At 39.8% G+C, this 19,197-nt stretch overlaps 1 protein-coding gene and 1 non-coding gene across 3 annotated transcripts; one reads left to right on the top strand and one right to left on the bottom strand.

Moving 5' to 3' along the window:
* Nucleotides 1–1,367: 1,367 nt before the first annotated feature.
* On the bottom strand, nucleotides 1,368–1,457 carry trnar-ucu. Its single transcript is given in 2 exon segments — nucleotides 1,368–1,403; nucleotides 1,421–1,457. It is a non-coding gene; the product is annotated as a tRNA-Arg (tRNA).
* A 2,653-nt stretch (nucleotides 1,458–4,110) lies between these two features.
* Nucleotides 4,111–17,561, top strand: coro1b (coronin, actin binding protein, 1B). Of its 2 annotated transcripts, none has more exons than XM_037758804.1 (12): nucleotides 4,111–4,184; nucleotides 5,537–5,695; nucleotides 7,621–7,826; nucleotides 8,629–8,751; nucleotides 10,038–10,167; nucleotides 13,115–13,296; nucleotides 13,461–13,580; nucleotides 13,871–13,975; nucleotides 14,085–14,230; nucleotides 14,844–14,901; nucleotides 15,058–15,402; nucleotides 16,033–17,561. In XM_037758804.1, exons 3-12 carry the CDS (start codon nucleotides 7,623–7,625, stop codon nucleotides 16,153–16,155), a joined length of 1,536 nt encoding a protein of 511 aa, XP_037614732.1. In that variant the 5' UTR covers nucleotides 4,111–4,184; nucleotides 5,537–5,695; nucleotides 7,621–7,622; the 3' UTR covers nucleotides 16,156–17,561. The 2 variants fall into 2 exon arrangements, with proteins under 2 accessions (XP_037614732.1, XP_037614731.1); XM_037758803.1 differs by lacking the exon at nucleotides 4,111–4,184 and adding an exon at nucleotides 5,252–5,398 and having other exon boundaries at nucleotides 16,033–17,557.
* The last annotated feature ends 1,636 nt before the right edge of the window (nucleotides 17,562–19,197 follow it).

The raw sequence follows: 19,197 nt of genomic DNA, 5'->3' as shown, positions 1-19,197 counted from the left end.
TCTCTTCTGCACTCTTTTAATAGTTGTGTATCACAGCTGTTACCCTGCACTACTATATATATTCAGTTTTAACAGTTTTCTTCATCTCCTTGTATTTTTATATCTTGTATATTTTTTTGTACTTTGTACTTTGCACTACTAACTTTTTTATTGCCTTTTTACTAACATGTTTTGCACTATGGAACTGTGATGCTGGAAACTTGAATTTCCCTCGGGATCAATAAAGTTACTATCTATCTATCTATCCATCTCTGGTAAATGGTAAATGGACTTGCATTTATATAGCGCTTTTCTAGTCTTCCGACCACTCAAAGCGCTCTACACTACTTGTCAGTATTCACCCATTCACACACTGATGGCAGAGGCTACTAAGGTGCCAACTTTGCCCATCAAGATCTAATCTAAACACTCATTCACACACCGATGGCTATGCCTTCGGGAGCAATTTGGGGTTAAGTGTCTAATCAAGGACACATCGACATGTGACCCGGAGCAGCCGGGGATCGAACCAGCGACCTTCCGATTGGTGGACAACCCTATCTATCTATGTATGTATGTATGTATGTATGTATGTATGTATGTATGTATGTATGTATGTATGTATGTATGTATGTATGTATGTACATTGTATCAGTAATATTTGCCACATTCAATTCAATTCAATTTTGCTTTATTGATCATGACTGTCAGGTGAACAATATTGCCAAAGCGTCAATTCAATAATAAATACAACTTAAAAAAACAACCATGAAGTAGAAGAGTAGATAAAAGGCAGAGTGTGAGTTACATCTATTATGTGTTGTTGTGGTTGTCTCTTAGGCTGTGACATGTACTGACATAAAAACAAGTCATAATGGTCGTCTCAGTCAAAGGCCATCGAAATATAAATTATGTACTATATAGTTCTATATTCATAAATGCATCCGTTTACGTATAATTAATAGTACATTATCAGTAAATTAACTGATAATAGCTGTTAGTGTAGTGCACTCTATTTTTATCCCGGGAATGTCTTTTATTCTGAAGGATACAATCGGAAACCAACTCGATTGTGTCTTGCTAACTTCATACATTCAGTTGATTATGTTTTAGTACTTATTATATATAACGTATGCATAATGTCAAATAGATTGACATAAAATTATATTAAAACTATAGTTCAATGTTTAGTGCACATTCACTACAGATGGGAATGTTGACGTTGGTTTCAGGCTTGTTATCTACCTTATGATGCAAATGAAAGAAAAACCTCAGTTTACACAGACTAAAACTGTATATTGTGAAGTTTTGATTTTTCACAAATTGCATTTTTTGCGAGTCTATATAATTCTACTAAATAACAAAAAAATCAGCGCGAAAGAAAAATACGACTCCGGTGGGACTCGAACCCACAACCTTTGAATCCCTTCACATTCAAGCCTAGAAGTCCAATGCGCTATCCATTGCGCCACGGAGCCACCTGTTGCATACAAAACCACATATTTATTTAAACGATACATTTGATACATTCTGATAAATACGACTATTTATGAATATTTTTTTGAGAATTGTCATATAACTTTTGTGTGTGGTGGTTGATGTTGTGTCACCTCCTGCAAACAGACTTCACAACACTACTTTCCTGGAGGATAAGTAATGAACCTGCCTTGTGGCATAATGAACACTGGGTGGTGCTAAAGGTCCATGCACAACCATTATGTACAACACGTTCAAGGTTAACATTTTAGAGTAAAATAGCATAACGTTACCTGGCTTTCGACCTCTTCATGGATTACCAAAGACTTGATAAGAAGAGCCCAATAAAATAACCCGCCACCAGCAGCAGTAACTTTATTATATCTATGAATTTAATCCTCTCCTGTGTCCAGGCCACGGTCCATCCAGGCTCTCTGTCTCTTGTTGGTCGAGCAAATCAATCAGGTGAGAGCCAATCGCGTTGTCTATGGCTAGATAGATAGATAGATAGATAGATAGATAGATAGATAGATAGATAGATAATACAGATATAAAAATACAAGGAGATGAAGAAAGCTGTTAAAACTGAATATAGTGCAGGGTAACAACAGTAGCTTAGTCTATGAAAGTGCACTGTATGTATTATTATCTGCTACCAAGAATCTAGCAAGATTTGACCAATCACAGGCCGCCCCACTACCAAGAATTACGACAGCCAATCACCTTCGTTGCACCTACCAAGATTTGACCAATCATAATCTTTAGAGCTACCAAGATTTGACCAATCACAGGCCGCCCCACTACCAAGAATTACGACAGCCAATCACCTTCGTTGCACCTACCAAGATTTGACCAATCAGAAGCCGCTCCACTACCAAGATTTGACCAATCAGACGCCGCCCCACTACCAAGATTTGACCAGTCAGAGGCCGCCCCACTACCAAGAATTACGACAGCCAATCACCTTTCGTTGCACTTACCAAGATTTGACCAATCAGACGCCGCCCCACTACCAAGATTTGACCAATCAGATGCCGTTCGACTACCAAGAATTACGAGAGCCAATCACATTTCGTTGCACCTAACAAGATTTGACCAATCAGAGGCCGCCCTACTACCAAGATTTGACCAATCAGAAGCCGCTCCACTACCAAGATTTGACCAATCAGAAGCCGCTCCACTACCAAGATTTGACCAATCAGATGCCGTTGGACTACCAAGAATTACGACAGCCAATCACCTTTCGTTGCACCTACCAAGATTGGACCAATCATAATCTTTAGAGCTACCAAGATTGCGCCGGACACCACCCACCAGTAATTGACGTCAGTTAAATGTCAACTCCTCTGGACGTCAATGGTCAAGTCCTCTGAGCACCGGGAGTTTGTCCGAACCGACATCTTTTTCGCTATATATTTTGGGTAGGTTAATTACAATTACTTTGTCTCGAAGTTTTAATATTATAATATTATTTTCAACTATTGGAAATATGTGGTTTTACTACATTGGTTGCGAGCTAACATGCTAGCAGGCTTATTATGAAAATGTCATATGCACATAACCTGGCTAGCTGAAGTCAAGAACAATTCTCCATTCATAACCAGCTAGCTGATATATAACTACGCTTATTTAGGCTGTGTTGGAAGTGAACTTTTTCGGCCACCTGCCACAGTGGCTATATATAATGAATATCTTATCTTATCTTATCACAGACAGACAAATGGCAACCAAATGTTGCATAATCTCATTTGCATGAGAAGTAATATACACAGAGTTTCATTAATCAAGACTCTTATAAGATAAGATATTCCTTTATTAGTCCTGCAGTGGGGAAATTTGCAGTGTACAGCAGCAAAGGGTATAGTGCAAAATCAAGATGCATCAGCTAACACAGTAAAAAAAAAGAGCTAAACAAAGTGTAACAAAATATAAACCATTTAAATAGAAGGAAGTATAAAAAATAGGAGCCGTATTTACAGTATTGACAATAAATAGACTATTAACAAAATTGCACAAGTGGAAAATGATATTGCACAGTGAGAATGAAATGAAATTCCACCTGAAAATATCAGGTTATTGTCAGTTTTTTGGTGTGTAAGTGGTCTACTGGGAGCAGTGCTGGTTGTGGAGTCTGACAGCTGCAGGAAGGAAGGACCTGCAATAGTTCCTCAAAGTTCCTGTGTAGTAAATTAGTAATGCATCACTAACATCAGCTGTGATCAGATGATTTTCAAAGGTGTTCAAAATGATAATAAAAAAAACAAGCAATCTAATGTGCTGATGCATTGCTAGAATGAAGAATATTCATCTTTATTACTTTATTTATATAAAGGATACAAAGTCTTCCATTTCTTTTTAAAGCTTTCTCATTTATCTGAGGGGAATTTATGTGCATGTTCCCTCAGGGCTTAGTGTTCCCAGAGATGCAGTAGTGTTTGCTACATCAACAAAGAACTCCCACACACACTTGTGTTAGTGTAAATGTGTCGTGGGGGGTATGAAAAGCCCTTGAGTCTGAAACAAAGTGTTGGCTCATCCTTCTATTTCATCGATCATGAAAATGCATCAACTGCAGAAATATGTTATGCCTTTGTGGAAACATAAAACGTCAATATTACATGTTCATACGTGTTCTCTCTGTATTTGTTCTAATTTAGCAAGATACACCCAGCTTGGCAGAGGAGCACTATCCAGCTCCCGGTGATGATTAATGCAACCGTCGCTAGTCGGTGAGTTAATAAACACTTAACCTAGTGAGGTAATAACCTGGTATGGTACTCTTATATTACATTTTGGTAGACAAAAAAATAAGGAAACAGAGACTGAACCCGTCAGTGGCTCAATCTGCTGGTCTTAGACTGCCTCTACTTGCAGCTCTTGAGCCACATCTCCTGGCAACCAAACCAGCTCCTCGACCTCTCCTGCCTGCACCGCAATCTCTGGTTCCTGTGGTTCTTCCCCAAAACCCATGGCCTATTCTCCCTTCTAATTTTTTTTGCTTCCTCTGTGTCAAAGAGGCTAGGACGGCTATCCCCCCTCCTCCTAACATTACGATCCATTCTGTATGGTTGGGAAAGAAAACAACAACAGTTAGAATATGCTTGGTCTGTCTTCTTATATTGTAATATTATGGCATGTTATATGTTAAGTTATAATTTCTATCTTCTTTCTTAATCTGATATTTATTTTAAGTATATTTTACTACAGGATAGAGACAGCAAACTAAGAATATCATTGCATTGATAACTTGTTTATTTATGCATATACTTTTGTATCCTTGTATTATATCCTTGTATCCTGAACTCCCATCTAACTAAACTAAAATAAATGAAACTCTTTGTCTATTACTTCTCATGCAAATGAGGTTATTTGGTTGCCATATGTCTGTCTGTGATACAGTAACAGTTTCATTTCTTAACACCAGTTACCAGTTGAGTACACTACTGGAACTCTGCATTTCATTTAGCCACACACTGCAATTTGAGATTCAATATCTTGCCCGAGGACACTTTGGAGGAGCCGGGGATCGAACCGTCGATCTTCCGATCAGTGCTTCATTTATGGCTGGCTATCTTGAAAAATGGTCGCCATCTTGGATTTCCAAGTGGCCAGTCGTTTATATTTGCTTAGTGGCCCCTCAGCAATCATCATGCCAAATGTGGTGCTTGTATCACTACTTGCACGATTTGACTGAAAAACTGATGTTATCTGCTCCACTAGTATACTCACATCCGGTCTGGCGGGCCCGGAATCCGGATGTAGACGGATGATGATTTCCCTCTTGACTCCCTGCGTGTCTTTGATAGATCCCGTCCATGAGCGGAAGTGTCTGGGATCCTGCTCCTCTCTTGAAATCAGTCGTTTGCAAAGGGAGGCGGAGGCGAACACCGTCTGCATTTATTCTCTCCATCACCATCACCATCACCATCGAGCACCAGTTAATGTATATATATATATATCATGCGCTGTCAGCTTAAAGGCTTTTATGCGTAATTACGCACCAGCCAAACATGGGAATAGCTGCAAATGTGGTAATGACACGACTGGGTGTTTCATTCTAATGGACGTGTTTTCGTTATAGGTCTACGCAGTCGACGTGAACGCGTGCCTGGACACAGGAGAGGATTAAGTTACTGCTGCTGCTGGAGGCGGAGGATTATTTTATTGGCCTCCTCTTGTCACGCCCGAGATCTTTGGTGATCCCTTTTTTTCCCCAATTAGGAGAAGGTCGAAAAGCCAGGTATGCTTATTGTATGTACTCGAGAAATGATCCTTGAAGTGTCTGATTGCTTGCACGTCCTTTGTTTGTTTTTGAAAAAAAGCTTCCTCTTATTGTGCGCAGACAACAATAGAAACCAACCAGCATAAAACAATACTGTGGTGATATTTTGTAACAATATAGCAGGATTTTTTTTTTTTTTTTTTTTTTTTTATGATGTCATTGTTTTTATGATAATTTTATCTGTGTCTAGTGTCTTTGAGTATCCAGAAAAGCGCTATATAAATCAAATGTATTATTATTATTATTAATAGGAGAGCACTGTTTAGCAACACAGATGTAAATACCAATGCAGTTTTGGTGCTCTACTACACAAAGCAAGTTTCAAGTTTATTTGTCATATGCATTTAAAAGTACAGTGTACAGTGAAATGCATTTTAACCTGGCTCTCTCTCAGCCCTTAAAATCTATAAATAGTACAGTTGATAAATAAATACTACAATAAATAAGACAATACCTGAGAATAACATTATAAAACATCCATAAAACATGGATGTGGAGCAGTTTTATGATAGCTACTGGAGGAAATGGAGCCTGCATACCTGCTAAAATACAATTTGCTTTGACAACTGTGAATCATTAGGTAGATGCATATAGAGTTACTGGCTCACAGCAGCTCTGACTGACTGCCCAAACCCCTTCCCCCCTCACTAACACAGCATGTTTTGGTTTCAGGCTGGATCATGCCCTTTTGTCCACTGGAGCCTGACTGTACTTTTCAGGCCAGGCTCTCCCAGTGTGAAAGAATTTGCCTGTTGTTTTTTTGGGGTTTTTTTTAACTTAGTTTTTATTGCAGTTTCAGCAACTTATACAATCATCATCACATTCTTTACCACTGTATTTTCATTTTACAGCTGTCTCTTTGTTTTTACACAAAATTTCACAACATAAAACAAGGGGGGAGAAAGAAAACACAAAAAAAACGAAACAAGACTTCATCTTAAACTGTTATTTCAATTGAATTCTGAGAAAAAGGGAGGACACATACTTAAACAATCAAAAGAACAAAAATAAAATAAAATAAATTAATTAATTTAAATAAAAATAAATGTGGTGAAGGGTCGGAGGTTAGGGTGTGGAAGGGTGTGTGTTGTATGGGTGTGTGTATGTGCTTAGAGAGATGAACTGGGTCAGGAAGACAAAGATACAAGTATGATCCAGGATATATAAAAATATTCAGATCTCCAATCACTGTATTAGTATAATCATGGCAGGGCTCTATGAAAGAATTTGCCTGTTGTTTTTGACAGCCACATTTCTCTCTCTTGCTTGACAACCTAAAGATATTGCTAAATAACCTGGAAAATAACTGAAAGTACAAAGATGGTAATTGTTTTGGACGCAGATGCAGAAAGCCATAAAATTGTTCCACTTTTTTAGGGAATGGAAAAGCCATCATTTAGCATGTGTGTGTATAGCTTTTATTTCCAAACATTTAGCCCATCCCCAACATGGGATTCCACAGATCAAACACCAAAAAGTATAACAAGACTTAAAAGAAAAAAACTCAGTTATTATAAGTACTGCCATATACTTTCAAATAATTCACATTCATCTGTAAAATTCAGAATATCAGAAGTAAGGAAATATATTCTTAAAGCCCAAAAGTTTTTTGTTTCTTTTGTGAATAGTCAACTCAGTCTTTGTGCATCATCCATGTTTTCAAAAATCATGAATAGCTGCAACAGTTAATCTATTAGTTGTCAACTATTAAATTAACCACCAACTATTTTGATAATCGATTAATCGGTTTAAGTCATTTTTTTAAAGAAAAAAAAAGTAAAAGTTCTGATTCCAGCTTCTTAAATGTGAATATTTTCTGGTATTTGTCTTGTTTTCAGCTGAATGTGCAACATAATTCCTCTGTCTTTTTTTTTCCTCCACAGACATGTCTTTCCGGCGAGGTGTGGTCAGGCAGAGCAAATTCCGCCACGTCTTCGCCCAGGCATGGAAAGCCGAACACTGCATCGACGATGTCCGAGTGTCCCGCGTGACGTGGGACACTCCCCTCTGCGCGGTCAACCCCAAGTTCATCGCTGTTATCATCGAAGCCGGCGGAGGAGGGGCCTTCCTCGTTGTTCCGATCAGCAAGGTTCAACTCCCCCTCTTCTGCATTACATTCAGCGTCAGATAAACAGTGGATCAATAGCTTTTAAAAGCCTCTATCTTGTTTCCTATATTCCACTCTGCTACTAAAAGCAAAATGTCAGCAAGTCTTTGATGCCTCGTTCCATGTCTGGCTAATTCATGCTCAGCACTTTTACAGTTCCAAGACAAATAGTGGACAAAGGTTACATTCCTATAATGTTTTAAAGTTTCTCTAGCCAGCAGGCACAGTGTCTTAAAGAAGACCTATTATGCTTATTTTCAGGGGCGTACTTGTATTTTGGGTTTCTACTAGAACATGTTTACGTGCTTAAATGTTCAAAAAACTTTTTTTTTTTTCTCATACCGGCTGTGCTGCATCACCTCTTTTCACCCTCTGTTTGAGCACCTAACCCCGCCCTCCCGAAAAGTCCAGTCTGCTCTGATTGGTCAGCTGGCCCACTCTGTTGTGATTGGTCAAGCAAACTAAACTCTTTGGACTCCGCTCTGCTCTAACTAAATTTGTTTGAGTGCGTGCCAAACTAGCCACTAAGTAGGTATTATGCAAATGTCTTACTCGGTGACATCACCACGTTACGGAAGAAAAGGCAGGACTTGAAGCGAGGTGTTTCAGGCAGTTCAGGAGCAGTGTTTCTGTGGGGGAGAGTAACTCCCTTTGGCGTAGACTTTGGGCTTTATAACTTTGCAGACCTTTTACATGCACAAAAAACTATATAACGCACTAAAGGAAAGGGAAAAAGCACAAAAGCATAATAGGTCCTCTTTAACTTTCTGTTTTTCTCCCACAGAGCGGCAGAATTGATCAGTCCTGTCCCACAGTGTGCGGCCATGCAGCACCGGTGCTGGACATCCAGTGGTCTCCTCATGACGACAACATCATTGCAAGTGCCTCAGAGGACTGCACAGTGAAGGTAGGTCAACACTTTCAAGGCTTGTCAAGCTCGTGCGCTGGTGGTTTTGTGGCCCTTTATCAGTTATTGGTGTTTGCCGCTGTCGCCTATGACAAAGGTCACCATTACCACAGTCGTGTAAAATAGACCACTGACACCTGCAGTGGTTTCTTCAGTTAAAGGAAGTATTGTTGTTGCTATTAAAGAGATGCTGGTGTTTTAGTGGCCCATGATGTAAATGCTGTTTCAAAGCCATTTTTCATTCCGACAATAATAGTGGTTTAGAGTGGTGCAGGGATGAGATATTGTTATCGGCCAACCAGGAAGTTAGCATCACACTGGTTCCCTCGACAAAAAGCCAACAGGATTTTTCCTTTGGGTTTTGGATTATTGCAGACAATAGGCACTGTGGCGAACAAACGTTTATGATACTTACACATTTTGTTCAGTAAAATAATCTCCACAAATTAACACCAGTTTTATGATTTTTGAAGCATGAATGCAATCACCAGAAGTAAAAAGCTAATGTTAGGCTATAAATGAACTACATCACGGTCACGTGTGTGTGACTATACACAACGAGGCTGTGAAGGCGGACGAGTCTGCGTGATGACGTTTTGTAGTCTCATTTAGCCACTTGTTAGCAACCGCCTTCTTTAAGACATAAAAAAGCTTAAAAATTCACAAGTGGGATATTTACTTACGTATTTTATATCGTACAACAAAAATCTCTTAAACTTGTGTTAACCGCAGACCTTATTTCAGGCAGCTAACAAAAAAAACATTAAATAAACCCATTAACTTCCAGACGAGGGAACCAGAATTACTAAAATGCTAACTCATTTCCGGGTTTTAGGACTCATTCCTGCTACACTCTATACGATTCTGAAGGCCAAGTGCTCAATTTAGGGAACCTTAAAGGACAGTTTGACATCTTGGCAAATACACATATTCCATATTCCATTTTCCATTTTCATATATGAAAAGACAGGCATGAGTGGTATCAATCTTCTCATCTAACTCTCGGCAAGAAAGCAAATAAGAGTATAATGTCGAACTAATCCAGAGCAAGAAAAAAGTTCTGTTAAAAGACTATATTTAGTTGAGTGTGACTGGTTTCAAACTTCATGAGAGCAGAAATTAGGACCAAATAACGGCTTTCAACATTTCCTCCTTGCTCTGCCTGAAGACTATTTCTCCCCAAAAAATCAGCTATTATATACAAATGCATCACATAAGACATCAGTATGCACCTGAATGGATCACATTCCCAAATATATATATCTGCTCTGTCTGGTTGTTTGAAGGTGTGGCAGATTCCAGACGGGGGCCTGACGAGCCCAATGACGGAGCCCATTGTGACCCTGGAGGGACACAGTAAAAGAGTGGGAATCCTGGCTTGGCACCCAACTGCCTTCAATATCCTCCTGACTGCAGGTAACGTCCTTTATCACGTTTTTGTGCCCCGTGATTGGTTGCAAAGACACTACTTGGATTGTGCGTGACTGCTGAAATATGACTTGATGAGACACTGCTCTTTTACCGTGTGCACTGTAGAGAGCATGAATCAAACTACCACCCTGCAACGAGACCAATTATGTTGTTTTACATACATTTACATAAAAAACAAAAAGGAAGGCGTGTGCTTGCAGACCATGGTCACGTTCGAATAGTCCTTTTAGCTCAGGAAGGTTCCTAACGGAGTGAAATGAACCGGAATTACCTCAGTAGCAGCCATGACAAGAGCAGTTTGAATTCACCAAATGCTAAGGAAAGGAGCTTCAATGCTTCCTTTTATTATCTCCTTTAGCATAGGATACACTGGACCATCCTTTACCAAAGGAAAGGAGAGAATAACATCCCACAATTCCTTGCGGCCGCAGCATTTAAAGCGACGCACCATTCGGCCGTTCATAATAATAAACAATATGCTTATCTTGCATATTATTTTTATACGCTCATACACTAATCGGGATTCATGTTTAATATGAGTGTACAGCGACAACCATTTCGTTTCACTTTATTTTTTAATTAATTATTTATTTCGAACATGTAACAAATACCTCAGTAAAAAAACAAAACAAGAATAACTAATAAAATGAACAGTAAACAATCAATTAACAAATAATCAACATAAATAAATATTACATGTCCGAAAAGAAGTTGGAAGAAGTATATCGTCCTACAGCTTCTCAATAACTCCAACAATTAACTCAATATTTATCATATATTCCTTTGTTTATTTCAATTCCAACCGTGGCAATGAAGTAATATTTTTCACCGGTTGTCCACGTTAGGTCAGATGATGAGAATTCTCCTTGACCTCATGACGTTTACCATTGAGGTCAAGGAAAAGTGGTTAGAAAAAGACGTTGGGACATTTTTTTACTTTTCGAACGCAACCCATGTCAAAGGAGCATGAGTTTTATATAAGTCAATTCTGCCACGTAACAAATTTCCATGTTCCCTTTTTAAGAAATACTGGCAATAACTCTGACAAACATGGCTGCCAACATTACTGTGTTGCGCTAAACACAGAAAAGTGAGCCAACCGTTTGTAAATAGTGAGAGTTGAATAACAGCTCTTATCTTACTGTGTTGTTCAGCGACGGTTAGGTTCAAATACTACTGCATTATACAAGGAAGGAATTGGATTTCCTCCATCAGCAATTCATGGCATGCAGTGCATGTTTTAAAAGAGAACGTGAATAACCGGAAAAACAAGTATTACTTTGCTGCAAGGCTGCTGCATTTTTAAAATGTATTCAATGTTGGTATGTGTGTCACAAGCGGGGAAAGCATACGTACAAGATGTACAAGACGTTTACCTCACACAATATTGTGAGCTGCTGTCTTCCATTACTCTGTTTATTCCTCAAGTAGCCACAGAGGCAGATTGAACTATAAAGATGTGTATTTAAAATTAGGCAAATAATAGAGTTAGAGCTGGCACCAAGGTGATATACTAATATATGAATCAAAGTAGAAATTTAAGGTGATAAAACATGATGAAAGCAAAGAAACCGAATTATCGCTTATATCTCTAACTAAAATAAACGGCGAAAAACTACATTAAAGCCCTTAAACTTGGTTTCAAATATCAAGTATTTCTCTGTAACAGTCAGAGTTTGGAAAAAAGCACCCGAAGTATTTTTTATCAAGAGTTAAAGAACCGGTGTGTAACATTTAGGGGATCTATTGGCAGAAATGGAATATAATATGAAGTATGTTTTCTTAAGTGTATAATCACCTGCAAATTAGAATCGTTGTGTTTTCGAAAGCTTATAATGAGCCGTTTATATCTACATACGGAGCAGGTCTCCTCGCCACGTAGTCCGCCATGTTGCACCGCCATGTTGCACCGCCATGTTGCACCGCCATGTTTCAACAGTAGCCCAGAACGGACAAACCAAACTCTGTTAACTTTTCCTGCTTGGGCCGGAGTCGATAACGTTACCCACGTACACACACACTATGCACTAGCTCTGCTCTAAATGGCTCTAGAGAGGGACAATTTGCGTTGGCCAACGTAGCTCTCCAACACGCTTGGCATACCAAATAACTAATTAAAACTAAACTCATCAGAAAAATTAACACTTGAACATACATCAGCGTGAGAAGAACTACTTAAAATGACAGAAACAATCTTTATGAAAAATGTATTTGATGTGTACTTTGACTTCATTTGGCCCATCCACTAACATGGAGGAGGCGGGCTTTATGATCTATACTGCAGCCAGCCACCAGGGGGCGATGGAGATGTTTTGGCTTCACATTTGGGGAGCTGTAATGTCGTCCATCTTTATATACAGTATATGACATCATCCCTCCAACTGAACGCTGTCCTGTTCAAACCGGTGACACAAATACAGAAATCCCCAGTGAAAATAACCAAAACTGGTCAAACTTGGGCAGAAAATGTTGTCTTTATGTAGGACCGGATTGCTCATCGTAACAAGCTGATTGAGGAAAATCCTTTTACAGGGCCTTTTTAAGATAACTGACTCATCCTTACAGTCAAGTAATCCTGTTTTGCCCCTCTCCTATGTCTCTGTACTCAGGTTTTGAATGTCTTGTGTCCCCACTTCACATCTGTAAAGGTTTATCCTTTGTTCTCTGTCTGCAGCCTCTTAAATCAATCAGACCGCATCACTCCAATCCTCAGAAACCCACACTGGCTTCCTGTTGTTTTCAGAACTGTACTTACACACATCTTGCATCTCAATTTCAGATCCTCCTCTTGAAGCTCTTAATGGCATTGCTCCGCAGATATCAGACATGCTTTTAGTTTACAAACTCAACAGATCTCTCAGACCAATCTCCTTTATGTTCCTGCGTTTATGCACTTAAAGAATTGATGGACGCTGTGTCTTCCTCTCTCTAGGCTGCGATAATATGATTTGTGTGTGGAACGTGGGCACGGGGGAGCTCGTGTACCAGATGGGAGATGCCCACCCGGACATGATCTACAGCGTCTGCTGGAACAAGGACGGCAGTGCTGTCTGTACCGTCTGCAAGGACAAGGCTCTGCGTGTCATCGACCCGCGACGGGGCACCGTCCTCAAGGTTATTTCATATTGTTTGCCGTGTTTGCGGATGCATACAAAAGTAGTTATACTACACTGCATCATGCATGTACACACAGTAAAGTAATCCTGTCGTCTTTCCTCGTTGCTATGTTATGTTGCTTCCACATTAGTCCTCTTATCAGTCTCTTATTGTTCTCCTAGGTTAAAGAGAAGGTCCATGATGGCACCAGACCTATGAGAGCTGTGTTCCTCTCAGATGGGAAGATCCTGACCACAGGCTTTAGTCGTATGAGTGAGAGACAGATGGCATTGTGGGATACGGTGAGTCTTACGAATTACGTTCCTGTTGGACGATTCTGGGCACGAATGACGGTCAATGCCAACATTTAGTGCCAATGTAAGTTATATGGTAAGATGAAAAGTAGGAGTGTGGAGGTCGATGTGGTAGATGGACATGTAGATGTATAGATAGATATCATGTTAAACTGTGTCACTGAACATAATCAGGGGTTTTGCAGGATTGTCCAATATCAGTGTTTTTTGTGTGGTGGGCTGAATGTACATACTGTATTATTATATCAATGTTTTTTGCTTTTCTTTTTTGTTTACAGAAGGATCTCTCTGAGCCAGTGGCGGTACAGGAGATGGATACCAGTAATGGGGTTCTTTTACCCTTTTATGACCCTGACACAAACATGGTCTACCTGTGTGGAAAGGTATGACCTCAGGAGAGAGAACACAGATTTACTCAAATGGTAAAATTAGTGTTAATTCCCATTCATTTTTGGTTCAGTCGTCTTGATTAGATTATCTTCTGACTTTCAGGGGGACTGCACCATCCGGTATTTTGAAGTGACAGACGAATCCCCGTATGTTCACTTCCTCAGCTTACACAGCAGCAAGGAGCCTCAGAAAGGGGCAGGCTTTCTTAGTAAAAGAGGTGTCGATGTCAACAAGTGTGAAATTGCCAGGTAAATGTGTTTGGTCGTGTTTTCCATGATATTCTTTTAATTACTTTAAAGGTGATATTGATAACATTGATACCATTCAGCCACTAGATGTCGCATTTTCCCTCTCCCATTCCATTACATTTACTTCACAACAAGTCGTTGCCAGGCACTTACCATCAATCTCAGCCATTTATCTGTTTTTGCCACACTAACTGACGACCCAGAAATACCACGTGATACCAACATCATTTTATTGTTGGCTCACAAGCCTTCTTAGAAGTGGGAGCCAAATGTCTTATATCTTCCACAGAGATAAACAAAACATTCTTTTTTGACCTGCCAACATTTTTAAAAATGATTAATTCACAATCATATTCATTTTGGAAAAGCCATACTTTCATTGGGCACCTTTCTAAAAGCTCTGTAGATGTATTATTTAAAAAAAATATCCGTCTACATTAAACTGTTATCAATAACACCTTTTAAAGGTGCAGTGTGTAGGATTTGGAAGCATATAGTGATGTGGTTGCATATTGCAACCAACGGAATAGCCCTCCGCTCACTCCTCCCTTTCAAGACAAAAAAATTAATACGCAAGCCTCATCCTTTAACAACATTTCCTGGTCTTCTGTAGGTTCTACAAACTGCATGAAAGGAAAGTGGAACCCATTTCTATGACTGTACCACGAAAGGTAAGCACAGCCTTTATAAAGTAAAACCAATTTAAAATAACCTATTTATATTGTGTATTATTTAAAAAGAGGAATTGAAAGAATTCTGCATGCCCAGGTCGTTTATCCATAACTGTAAAATTAAAACACTTTTCTACCTCCATCTTGCCTCCCCAGTCAGATCTGTTTCAGGGAGACCTTTACCCGGACACGGCTGGCTCGGAGCCGGCTCTCCTGGCCGATGAATGGATCGCTGGGCAGGATGCACCGCCCCTGCTGGTCTCTCTGAGCGGTGGGTACTCAGCCCATCCATCCAAGCACAGAGACAACCTGAGAGGCAAACCAAAGCTCGCCTCGCAGGACTCTGGGACTGGGGCCGCCCCGCCTTCAGCAGGCAATGCAGCAGCTCCCACATCTACATCTACATCTTGCTCTGCCGCCAAGGAGACGGAAGAAGAGGTGCCACAGCCACGAGTAGCCACGAGGGAGACGGATGGAAATACTGAGAGGCCGAAGAAAGAGGTGAGCCGACAGAACGAGACATATTGGTCCTTTTCAGACCTGGTATTAACATGCGTCCTCAGTGATCGGATCACAAGCGGACAGCTTTAAATACAGGTGTGAACGTACTCAAGACGCACTGAGGATGCATTGACATCCGATTGCTCAGACAACATTCGTATATCTTATCTATAGGCTACATAGTCTACAGACTATCAGACTAGGCACGTGAAGTACATTATTATCATACTATCGTGATGTGTCGCGTTTTTGTTCCGGTGCTTTGCACGGAGCTGACACCCGCCCGCTCATCTCTGAAGCTCTGTACCCCACTGTTGCCTGGGAAAGGCAGTGGTGCCGACGGCACAGAGGTCCCTGGGGGCCGCTAGTAGACAATAACCTTATATTTTTATGCACCAAAATTCACGAATATGAAAGATATTACTACTTACATTCCTATTTTATTACGTCCCAACGTCTGCTGTATTGGTCATGTGTTTACTACGTGTTTATTTGCAAGTAGAGCGGGGAAGTGAGATCGAATCACCCGAGACGCATGTTAATGCCAGGTCTGAACAGGGCCATTGACCTTACTAATGTTTTTAGTGCTCAAAGTTGTTTACTGACTTGTTCATTCTTTCCTTCTCTCAGGACGATTTGTTGAACGAGTTGTTAGCAGAAATGAAGGCCCTGCGTGCTGTCGTCCTCGCTCAGAGCCAGAGAATCGAGCTGCTGGAGAGGCAGCTGGCTCGGATCGAGGATGGGGACGTATGAGCAAGGCGCAGGACCACTACATTCCGAGGGCATTCTTACTAAATCCATAGACCATAGCCTTACTAGAATCAACAGTACCTTAAGCTGTGCGAGTGGAAGAATGTAGTGAAGGGTAGCGGCTAACTGTGAATCACGGTGGCTTACAACGAGACCACAATTTGTTTCTGTGATTGTTTTCCAGACTGTGGCGGACAGCGGGGTGTCATCTGTATAGAGTGATTTCTGACAGTAAGATAATGTTTTGTTTTTCATATGAAGGAGTGTTGTAGCAGCTGTTTGGTGGTGCATCCAGTGCAGCTTTGAGCTTTGCAAAATCCCCACGCTAATTTTGAAGGGCTTTGGAGGCGTCACAATGGCACGATTGCCTCAAAGTTAATGCACAAAGTAGTGATTAAAAAAGCATTTAATGAAGGTTGACATACTATAGCAACGCGATTAAGTACCTCCAATATGATTTCTCTCTCTAAAGCACTCACAAATGTAACCATTAGGGCTATTTAATCAGGTAGTTAAAGCTGCTAAACTGTGATGTCATATCGGACCCCCCAATTGTTCTTCATTGTGTGACTTGTTTGCTTCATTATAGGACGCCACGTGTAAAGTTAACGGTAGGGAAATCTTTTGGTACACAAATCATGACCTTGACAGTGAGAATTATGTGACTGATAGCTGATGAGAGTGTAGTTGAATTTGTATGTGTATCGTAATTCTGTGTAGTCTTTGCAGTCAATGAAAAGGTAGCACTTGTGATTTTGTACCTCATGTTATCAGGAGAGAGCTGCGGCTTTGCGGAGTTTCCTGTAATATCACAAGACCAGATATTTGTCCACATTATCATCAAGATATAAATACAGCAGAGCCTTTTTTCTTTTTTTGACGTGTGGTAAGGCTGCCCCCTAAAGAACCAGGATCTCGGGTTTAGTCGGCATCTTTTCAGAGCTCTAAGCTAAAATGAGAGTTGTTCGGTGGACACAGGATATAAGTTGTGCTCCATACAGTACATCCAAATATAACTTAACACTATTTACAGTGCAGTCTCACCAAAACACACTAGATTTATTCAGAAAAGTGTTTGCAGCCACGAGAAAGATGAAGTTATGGTGAAATTGGAAACATTTTCTACAGTGTGCATTTATATTGGTGTTAAAAGATGGAAAGATCTTTTAGGTTTTTTTATTTTAGTTTTGTGTTTTTTGCCAGTACATTTAGAGGCATTTTTTCTGTTACTTCTTCATAAGTCGATGATCGTGTAACAATGGTACATTCCACATCAAGCTTATCCCTTTATTACTTAAGTGATTTCTATTTCTTTATGCACTGACCTCTTAACACTAACTGCAAAACCAGTAGCAGGTTAAATGAGACCACATTGTGAAAACTCAATAAACATTCATTCCTCCTTTGTATTAATGGACTGGCTTTTTACTTACACTAAGAAACTGATCACATATTTGTGGTATTTTTTTATAATTACCAGGTCATGTTATTTTTGGATAGTCTACATATTGAGTGTGTTGACTGGGCCAAGTGACTGCTGCTAATTAAATAGACATATGCACACACACAAAACACATTGCCTCCATAAAGGATGCAACACCCTGATGGTTTCTCACATTTTATACTGGCTTTTTTTGCCATTTGTTGTCTGAATTTCTCATACTTTATAAATATTCTTAAGATATTTAATCATTAAAATTACAACGACGTCCCACAGATGACAGTCGATGCCACTCCAGAAACTACAATGAAGCGATGCTGTCTGAAGATTTCAGAGAGAAGTGATGGTTTCTAAAGTTTTGGAGTTTCATATTAGCACAGCAGTCTGCATTATTAGTTGGAACTGTTTTCTTTAGTAGGTCATCTAAACAAACTGAGCAACCAACCAAAACGGGCAGTGTAGGACATAACAGGCCTGGCCTGCGTGAAAGATCACTTCAGGTCAACGAATAACATGACAATAATACAGCCCAGTCGCACAGCAGTTCATGAAATCATCCGAAAATTGATCGTATTGATTTGTGTACATAGAAACGTATGTCAAAGTTGATTTATTTGTCACGTAACTTCCGTACTTAAGTTACGGCACTTCTGAAGTTATTTTAACCCGAACCACGATCTTTTCCTAAACCTGGCTAAGTAGTTTGTTGCCTAAATCAAACTAAATCGTTTTGTTGCATAAGCCTAACAAAGTCGATCTTTTCCTAAGCCTAAGTAGTTTGTTGCCTAAACCTAATTTGTTGCCTAAACCTAACCAAGTTGATCTTTTCCTAAGCTTAAGTAGTTTTGTTGCCTAAAACTAACTAAGTAGTTTTGCAGCCTAAGCCTATGGATCTTTTCCTAAGCCTAACTAAGTAGTTTGTTGCTTAAACCTAACCAAGTCGATATTTTCCAAAGCCTAAGTAGTTTGTTGCCCTAACCTAATTTGTTGCCTAAGCCTAACCAAGTCAATCTATTCCTAAGCCTAACTAAGTAGATTGTTGCCTAAACCTAACTAAGTAGTTTGTTGCCTAATCCTAACCAAGATGATCTTTCCCTTAGCCTAACTAAGTAGTTTGTTGCCTAAGCCTAATCAAGTTGCTCTTTCCCTTGGCCTAACTAAGTAGTTTGTTGCCTAAGCCTTATCAAGTCAATCTTTTCCTAAACCTAACTAAGTAGTTATATTTTGAGACTGGAGCAGAAATTGACACGTGCGTCACGTGTTGCTGGACATTCGTAGGAAAAAGCACGAAAAATCCGTCACAAAAAAAAGTGAAATTCGTGTGTGTGCACAAATAGATTAACTTTCATGACTATTACATGAATTGCTGTGAGACTGTGTTGCAACAATTTGTGGTCTGACAAAACGTAAACCAAACTCAGCAGACTGTGCAAAGCGTTGCATTGAGGAGGCACACAAGCCACAAGCTGGAGCAAATCTCTACTGAAGAGTTTCAGAAGTACCATGGATCTTTTTTGTACTAGTAGTAATTGACTGTATAACACCAATACACATTTTGTGAACCTATGAATTTCACACTGTGTTGGGTATTTTCCATCTGTAAA

Source organism: Sebastes umbrosus, chromosome 22 (assembly GCF_015220745.1).
Source record: "Sebastes umbrosus isolate fSebUmb1 chromosome 22, fSebUmb1.pri, whole genome shotgun sequence".
Taxonomy (NCBI): Eukaryota; Metazoa; Chordata; class Actinopteri; order Perciformes; family Sebastidae; genus Sebastes; species Sebastes umbrosus.
This window is presented reverse-complemented; position numbering and strand designations above follow the sequence as displayed.

Bases quoted from the DNA above. Each gene is read 5' to 3' on its own strand.
- coro1b (XM_037758804.1), top strand. From the start codon at position 7,623: ATGTCTTTCCGGCGAGGTGTGGTCAGGCAGAGCAAATTCCGCCACGTC. The intron at 7,827-8,628 runs GTTCAACTCCCC...TTTCTCCCACAG, and splicing joins TCGTTGTTCCGATCAGCAAG to AGCGGCAGAATTGATCAGTC. The intron at 14,902-15,057 runs GTAAGCACAGCC...TTGCCTCCCCAG, and splicing joins CTATGACTGTACCACGAAAG to TCAGATCTGTTTCAGGGAGA.